The sequence below is a fragment of the Thalia democratica genome, unplaced genomic scaffold, assembly GCF_965202585.1.
Source record: "Thalia democratica unplaced genomic scaffold, ktThaDemo2.hap1.1 HAP1_SCAFFOLD_722, whole genome shotgun sequence".
NCBI lineage: Eukaryota > Metazoa > Chordata > Thaliacea > Salpida > Salpidae > Thalia > Thalia democratica.
In genome coordinates, this window is record NW_028139706.1 from 6,648 (window position 1) to 15,930 (window position 9,283).

A 9,283-nucleotide genomic window follows, 5' to 3' on the forward strand; every position below is an offset into this window, starting at 1 on the left:
CATAAAGGTTTTAGGTAAGTTGTGCTCATTTTTAGTTAAAAACCTAGTCAAGTTTATTAAACCCTACAAGTATAATTTAAATTTAAAATTAATTTTTGTGAATATTGGTTTTATGTGTTTACAAAACTGCTTAATTTACTTTTCATACTTAACCGTAACAAAAAAACTCAATTGTTTTTATAAGTCTTGTTAAATCAAGTTAATTAACAAACCTTTTAATAATGAAACATTAAATTTCTCACAGAAACTATATAAATATCAAACATGGCAAATACTTCGAAACAAGATGAGTTTAAAATTCTTGAAAAACACGAAAATTGTGGGATCAAATTTATAAGCACGACAAAAGTTAATAAAAGTCTTCTCCTTAGTAAAGAACAAGTCTCATTAAGCGACTTTAAGCAAGGTTGTATAGGAAACTGTGGGTTAATAGCTGCACTAGCTGCTATCTCACAACGACCAGAGTTTTTATCTGAAATTGCTTCAAGGATTGAACATACAAGTGAAGGTGTTAAGTTTTACTTTAAAATGTTTTGCAAAGGAGAGCCAATAATTGTTACAATAGATGACAAATTACCTTTTACAAAACCGAAATTACTTAAACGTTTGTTCAGTAAAAGACCGTCTTTAGTTTATGCAAGATCTGCAAATGATGATAACTTCTTTTTAGCTTCTTTGTTTGAAAAAGCTGTAGTTAAACTAGTTTGCAATAACAATTACAACAACTGTGACGGTATGTTTCCAGATTTTGTTCTTTCATTATTCAGTGATTGCATGATAAGCTGTCATACTTGGAATCAAACAGATTTAAAACAAAATGTAATGGATTACTTCAAGCACGAAGTTGATAATAAAAGTTCAGTTGTTTTGGGTATAACACCTGATCTCATATACAAACCAGAAGATGTTAATAATCCTGGACATGCTTATGTTGTTATGGACTATAACGTAGAACACAAGGCTATCAAGCTTTACGATCCAAGTCAAAATCCTCCTTATTTTTCTGCTTTTAATACAAAATTGCCTCTTTCAATACTTAGAGCTGATCGAAAAAAAGGAGAACTATGGATCACTTTAGACCAACTTGAAAAGAGAAGGTTATCAATAAATTCTTTGTGTTCAAAAAATATGTACAAATCAGTTTTCAAAGATAGTTCAAAATTAAAACAGATTAGTTATGACAAGCCCCTTTTTGGAATTCAATGTTCTTGCAAAGTTGATACTAAAAAAGCGTCAACATTTATAATAAATATATTTTCATATTCTCACAGAGCCGAAAAATTTACATTGAGTGTATATACTGATGATAAGGAAAAACAAAATGTAAAATTTAATGGTGAAGTATTTCTAACATATCTTTACAATCCAGTTCAACAGAATGGAGAAGCAAAAAGCCTTTATTTTCAGAGTTTTAAACTAAAACCAAACCAATACATTTTTAAGCTTGAAATTAGATTCAAACCAATTAATACTAATATTTTAGATCTGTTGATGAAAATAGGTTCTGTATCGGAGTGTTCTTTTAAAGAAATTGTAGAAGAAAGCTAAAAGTGATGGCACTGCGACGAAATATTATAATTGCAACAATAACAATTTTTTCTTCATCTAAATAGTTAAAAAAAAAATTATTTTACTGATATTTGCATCCATTTTGCTCGAGAATATCAAAATATTAAAATAAGAATACAATTCTATCAATCAATTTTTTGATATACTAACGTTTTAAGAGTAGTATGTATTAACTATTAAGGCAACAAAACTTTGTTACAGATTTTATTATAAAACGCAAGTATACTTGAATATAAAAATATTATTTGTTTTATTTTGTAGTGATTATCATTTGGTCAATGATAATGATTAAAAAATTATATAAATTTAATAACCATTACTATTTAAAAAAATATGAATTTTAAGTTTTAAAATGTTCTTTTTATATATTTATTTTAGAAAATTTTGTTTTTACGTCTAAAAACTAATGAAAAGTAAATTTAAATAAATCTTGGTGCAAATAGTATAAATAAAGGTTAAATAAGTATACAGTTTTTTTTTTTGTTCATTAAAACTGTTTTTTTTTTAGTTTGAAAACATTTACTAACAAAAGACTTTTTTTTTTATAAATCTTAGCATATTGACAGCATGTTAAAAAGGAATACAAAATGGTTCTCTAGATTTAAGTTTACAAATGAGTCTTACGTAGCAATTTACGTATTCTACTTTGCAGAAGTCATTTTATGACAAGTTTTTTTTTTTATAACACAAAATCGATATTTTTTAATAAAAACCTTATTACTAAAGTAATATTACAATGATCGCTAGAAAGCAAAACTTAGAATTTATTTATAGTTTGTTGGCGTAGAATACTTAATTAAAACTTTTAGATTTTCAACTAGTAAGTTAAAAAAATATTGATAAATTTCTTAATATATACCAGGGTTTCCCAAACTCAATTACTATATCGCCCCCTTTTCAGAAATTTGAAAAATAATCGCCCCCTACGATTTTAAAAAGTAGTTTTTCTCTTGAGTACAAACTTTTGAGCCTAAATATTTGTGTTCGATATGTAATTTAGTCTGGTATTTCTTATGCACGCACTTTTGGGCTGTGTTTAAAGTAGTTTACAGGGCTTGGGATATTAAGTTACAGTTGTTTTCTTATAAGCCCAGTAAAGTGTATTAAATTACTTAATTTTAAAAAGCCTTGTTTAATCAGTAATCAATCCTGATTAAATATAAACTGTTTTGAAACTAATGAAACTTTTAAGGTTGTGGTGGATAACTTTTGTAGTAAGCAATTAATGTTTACTAAAAAATCTTTTCTTGTTTCAACTCCTTAAAAAAATGTAATTGCAGGCTTCATAATTTAAAAAAAATAACATAGAGAAAATTAAAAAGCTCGAGCATAATTGTAGTAAAATGATTTACTATTTTTGTGACCAGGAAATACCAAAGTAACTGAAAACCAAATCGAAAGTGTATTTCAAAATCATAAGCATCAAAAACTAAATTTTGTTTATTTTGCACAAGTAGTTTTCAAGTTACTTAGCGGGTCGAAATTTTATTGGATCTGGACCGTACGCTACCCATCTAAAATCTTAACTGAAACCTGAAATTATAATAATCTCTCATTTAACGAATTTCGGACATTTAGAAGTGAATACTAAGTAACTTATTTAAACCGCACGAAATACTTAAATTGATTTTTAAATAGGCATGTTCTAAAATTAAATACCAGAGATTAAAAAACTATAAAAGAATGTACATATTATTTTACACATAGTAAAATAAATATTAAAACACCATTGCTGATCTAGTTTTAGGAAGTTTGACCGACTGGCTTATTATCTCATAAAAAGTGGTTTTATCAATAGCTTCTGTTAATGCAGTAAAATTATTAATTTTAATGCTAAGATATTTTATAAGCAGTTAGTTGTAAAATTAAAAATTTAATTTTAAACATTTTAAACTATTTTTTTGTAGTAGACTACCAATAAATAGTATTTGACTTGGAATAAACTTTAGGAAACTAAACCTTGAGTTTAACATTTTTTTTCTTAGTTTAAATTTAAAAAGAAATCAAATGTTTTACAGTTAGTTCTTGGAACAGAAATTTATCAATGAAAAAATTCTTTTAATTATGTTAAAACTTTGTTTTGTCACTGTAGCAGTCTTTTTGATGGCTTATTTAAAACTGTTTAATTTTATTTTTTCTCTAGTTATTTGCCTATAATAGTTTACCAAAAGAAAATAGTGAAAAACTAAAAGCTATTGTTAAAATATTAAATTAGACAACATGTTCTAATTGCTAGTATATTAAAAAATAAGATAAAACAAAAACAGTTGTATTAATAGTTTAAAATTATTTAATATATAGATTTTCTAGCAATGATAAATCAAGTTAGAAAATAAATTTGAGTTTAACAATCTTTTAAATAAAAAAATTAAAGTCATTTCAAATAGAGACATCAAATCTATACTCTTTTAAAACCAAGAAATAATTTTTGAAATAAAAACTTTAATGGTTATCAATTTTTTTTTATACAGATTAAACAGGTAATGACAAAAATATGTCAAATAAATTTCTTTCAAACAAGTACTTTAACCACTATGCTATAAAAACTTTAAGTGTAATGTAAATCGATAAATATAAACTACAAAATTAACCAGGTCAAAACAAAACTATTAACATATTTAAAACATAAACCATTATATAAATACAGTAGACTTCCTCTTCAGTTCGCACTTTGAACAAAATCAAAAAGTTTAAAATCAAAAGTTGTTACCATTTTTTATACAAAATGATAAATTTAAATATGTTATATGCAATAACGTTATGAATAAACATGAAATCAAGTGAAACATAAAACAAACATTCATAAAAAAAAAAGATCTATATAAGCTATAAAATATTGTGTATTTTTTGTTTTATTAATACTTAGTTAGTAATAGACTTTATTTAAGTTAAATTTAAGAAAATATAAGTTTAAACTTTTTTTTTAGTTAAAAAGTGCGAACTCAAGAGGAAGTCTACCGTAATTAATATTTATTAGGAATTATGCATACCTGTTATAGAATAAAAAACTTAGAATAATTTTTAATATAAAAAGACTACTTAAATACAATACAAACTAGGTTAAATAAGCAGTATTTTAAAAGATCAAATAAATAAAAAAAACTTTAATAAAATAATGGCTGCTACTGAATTCTAATATAATGCGAAGGATGAGGTTTAAGAATGCTTGCAAGTTTTTCTAATCTGATTCTAAATCCATCAAATAAAACCTCAAGTCACCTCCTTTACAATTATTTAGATTAGATATTTTGCTCAAGATGTTGATAACTAAACTAAAAGCTTTCTTAAGAACATAGCTAGAAGGAAAAACTATACACAACAATATAAATTCCTCTCAAATGATTGGATACTTTTGCCTTAGTTTTTGTTGAGTCCAAAAGCTTTCATATCATTCTTGGTGAAAAATTACTTTAAATTCAAGGCCAGTTTTTAAGTCTGAGAAGGTTTCCTGTGAGTCGTTTACTTCAAAATGATCTGCCACGAAAAGGATCTATATTTTTATCTACATGATAGCTTTTTTGTGTCAAATCGAAATTTTACTACTTAATATGTTGAAACTGTTAATAATTCCTTATTTTTAGATTTTATTTTTGCCTAAATATTCAAATTCCAGGTTTTTCTACGTAAATTGGCAACCCTGTATATTTTTATTTCTTAGTCTAACTTAATGACTTTTCAAAAAACAATTGGGTTTAGTTAATATAGAAAACATAGACTTTTACAAACAATTTATGATCCTAAATTACATATTTTTCAGGTTAAAAAATAGGGAGAGGAATTCCGAGCGTCTATGATCTATGTAATTGTTAAATAAGAAAATATATGTAATTAACATGAAAGTAGGAGCCATAAGTACTTTTTTCTCTATATTTTACATAAACACAATAAACTTTTTTGTTTAAGTTTTACCTCAGGGTCAAATATTTAATAGCAAGTTAAAGTTAGTAAAATAGCAAGATACTAAGTAAAAATTTTATGACAGCCAAAATTTTAAAACCGCCCCCTTTTCGCCCCCTTACTAGTTATCGCCCCCTTACTAATTATCGCCCCCCTAATTACTAAAATCGCCCCCAGGGGGGCGATATCGCCCACTTTGGGAAACCCTGATATATACAGTATATTGATTCAAAAAATTTCATTTTTGTTTTCAATATTTATACTAACTAAATGAAGCAACTTACTACCCACGGGATATATCCAGCCCAAAAATACTTGCCTAGACTTACTTTTCTATCAGAAGTTACAGTTTCAAAAAATAATTTATCTTTTTAGATTTAAATTGTATTCAAATTTGCTAACACGGTTCGAGTACTACATAGTAGTGTTTGGCAATTTTCGAATTAATTAACGTTCTGTTTCTTTGATGTCTTTTTCAATTTTGAAGTAAATCTATGCAAAGTTATATGACCTGCAAGTATAAAAAATAATTATAAAACATATGCTTTTTTTTTCAAAATATTTGTTTTTATTTGTTATAAGTAAATGGTTGTTGTCAAAAATTAGCTGTTGGATTAATGCGTAAGAAAAAAACAAAATAGTTGTAACAAAAAACTGATTTAGAATTATAATGTAATGAGTAATATAAATTTATTACTCATTGTTCTAACTAGTGCTTAGTTTAGTTAGATGGAAAATTAAGTGCACCTTAAATAATAGAACATGTAAAAATTTTTCAGCAATAGTATTTATAAAGTTTATACATTAAATTTAAAAAGCTTTGTTTAAGACCAAAAATTAGTAGTAAAATATCATTTACAATTTTCTAGTTTGAAAATATATACTATATACACTTTTTTTGACAAAATCAAACTGTAAGATTCACACCTATTAAATGATTATAGTTTTGGATGTCATATAAAATACTAATAGTACCACAAATGACAAATCTAATTAGATGTTTGTATAGATAAATGTAAAAAAAACTTTTTATTTTTTACGTAGTATTATAGCAATAAAAATTTCTGTTTTTTAAACAAAAAGAAATTAATTTTCAAAATATTAAAACTAGTTTTATAATTTAAACTTAATTTTATAATAATAAAATATTTCATTTTGTGTGTATGTCATAGTGGAAAATTACTTTGAAAACGACAACTTACTTAGTCAACAAATTAGTTAAAAAAAGTTTCAAAATTCTTACAGAAAATATAAAGTTAAAGAATGAAAAAGAGTTTTTAACGAGAAAATTTAAACTATTTGTAATATATGAAAAGTATATAAAATTTACAAGCGCTTTGAATGTTTGAAAAAGGCTAAACATAAAAGTAAAGGTATAAAACTTGTTTTAAATATGTTTTTTAAGAGCAACCCAATAAATGTAACAATTGATGATAAATTGCCTATTTTCAAATTTTTGATAAAAATATCTTAAAACTTTATGCAACATCTGCAAAATATGACAAATTTAATTTATTTAGTTATGGTTAATTAGTTATTTAGGAATCATGGTTGCTTTAGTTCTTACAACTGCTGTGTTGGAATTGAACCATTTTTTTTATTTTCTTAATTCAGTTATTGTATAACTAATACTAAACTTTATCTTACGAATATTCAAAACAAATATTTATCGATAATTTGAAGGTGGAAGTTGATAATGGAATTTCTGTGATTCCTGAATAACACCTGATGTCATTTACAAATCAGAAAGTAACAATACTGGACATGATTATGAAGTAATTAGTTATATTTTAGAACACTAAGCTGTTAAAAACTTTAACAAAACATTATACATTAATTAATGACTTGCCTTATTCGATCACTATGATTACTGATAAAAGCTGATACAAAATAAAAGCGAATTGTGGGTCAGATAAGATCAGCTCGAAAAAAATAAATCTTTACCTTCTTCGTGTTCCTAAAATATGTTAATATCCGAATTTTAAAAGAGTAAACTATAGTAATATATAAATCAGGGGAAATTTTAGTAAGTTGGGCGCAGTAATTAGTAAAGGGACAAAAGAGACGGCGATTTAAAAATTTTGAAACTTTTACTAGACATTCTAGAGTTACAGATAAAGAGAAGCAAAAAAGGTCTTAGATGTTTATAATGGTAGTTATTTCTGTGGTTTTGTTGGAGGGGACAATAGCCTTTTTTACGGCGACAACATTTGAAACCCTGATGTAGAGCAAGCTTGATATGAAAGCAGCATCATTATTTATCATAAAATTGTCATTATTCAACCTTAAACATGAAAAAGTAAATTTTTGCGTTTTTACTGCTGATCAGAAAAGACAAATGGTTGGTTTAAACTGTGAGGTAAATCGATACTAAGTTATGTTAATACTAACTTATGTTTGTCGTACAAGTGATTGCTTAATTTTTTGCTTGAGAATAATAAAAAAAAACTTGACTTTTTAGCGCTTTCGAAAAATATTTATGTGGTTATGTTAGTTAATTAAGATTTCATTTCGTAAAACTAAGAATTAATTTTATTCAATAAAATTTTGTTAAATTTTTTGTATATTTAACTAGCGTTCGGACCCTGTGCAAAGGTTAGACATACTACTTAAACCTTTCTTTTTAGAAAGCTTAGATGCATATATATATATGCACTACTATAAGATGTAAGTTTGCTTGTAATCTTTTGTAAAATTAAAAGTATGTAAATTCACTAGCATTAGCAATTATTTTTAGTATTTTCATAAAGAGCAGGGTTTGCAAATATATTTTTATAAATTTATGTTGCTCGACATAACAATATAACTCTACACATTTAATAAAATACACCCTTTATACTGCTTAAGTAATCCTACTTTTTCGCTACTTTCAAATTAACCTCCCTTTGTAGATAAAGTCAACCCTAAAGAGCAATATTTCTCCCAAGTTCAACTATTTAATATTTTTGTGGTTTTTTCAAAGCGAGCACATTATTTAAAAAAGATTTATACTCTAAAATAATAGAAAATTTAAAAGTTATTAATATACTTAAATTATCTTACATTTTAATGAATAATCAAAAATTATTTCAACAAAAGTCATCAGAGCCAAATCATTGATTTTCATTATCTGTTAGACAAGCTAACCGAGATAAGTTATCGTAACTTTGAGTAAAAATAAATCTAAAAATATCTGTCTTAAATAGTAGATACTTAAAGTAGTGATCTGACGAGTCCAAAAATTTCGGATTCGGCCGAATCCGAGTCATGTTTTCAAATATTTTAATATTTTTTATGAATTTTAATTGCTTTTGAATACTTAATGTGCCAGTGTTTTATAGATTTTTAATCATCAAAGCTAGTTTGCTTGATAGTTTCGAGCTTTCTTTTCATCTGAGGTTCTGGTGCAGTACAACTTCTATCTTTTTCTAAAGATTCACTTTGAGACTTTATGCAACTCTCGCTGTGTTGAGTTTTCAAATGCTCGTTAATGGAAGAGGTAATATATGAATTAAACTTGCTACTTCCTCTTTTTATCTTAGAACCGCAGATATTGCATACTGCGAAGGAGTTATCTTTCTAACTTATAGTAAAATATTGCCAGGCTATTGAAGACATTAGTAAAAATATATAAATATAACGAAATTAGTAAAAAAATATAACTAAATAATAATATGAAAGTATTATTAAATTAAAATGAACTAAACTAAATTTCTATCCTTCATAAACTTGATTTCAATACTATTTAAAAAACTCTTTAGAAATAATAAAAGTTCTAAATATAAAAAAGAATAAAAAAATATTTTAGTGTCAGAAAACCTAATCTTTTATCTTATTA

General features: G+C 25.4%; 1 protein-coding gene across 1 annotated transcript; it reads left to right on the forward strand.

Annotated features, from left to right (window-relative positions):
• The first annotated feature begins 264 nt into the window (after positions 1–264).
• Positions 265–1,548, forward strand: LOC145846954 (calpain-8-like). The gene has a single exon (XM_082953463.1). It carries the CDS (start codon positions 265–267, stop codon positions 1,546–1,548), a length of 1,284 nt encoding a protein of 427 aa, XP_082809589.1.
• The last annotated feature ends 7,735 nt before the right edge of the window (positions 1,549–9,283 follow it).

What these genes read in the sequence shown, in the direction of transcription:
- LOC145846954 (XM_082953463.1), top strand. Translation starts at nt 265, where the DNA reads ATGGCAAATACTTCGAAACAAGATGAGTTTAAAATTCTTGAAAAACAC.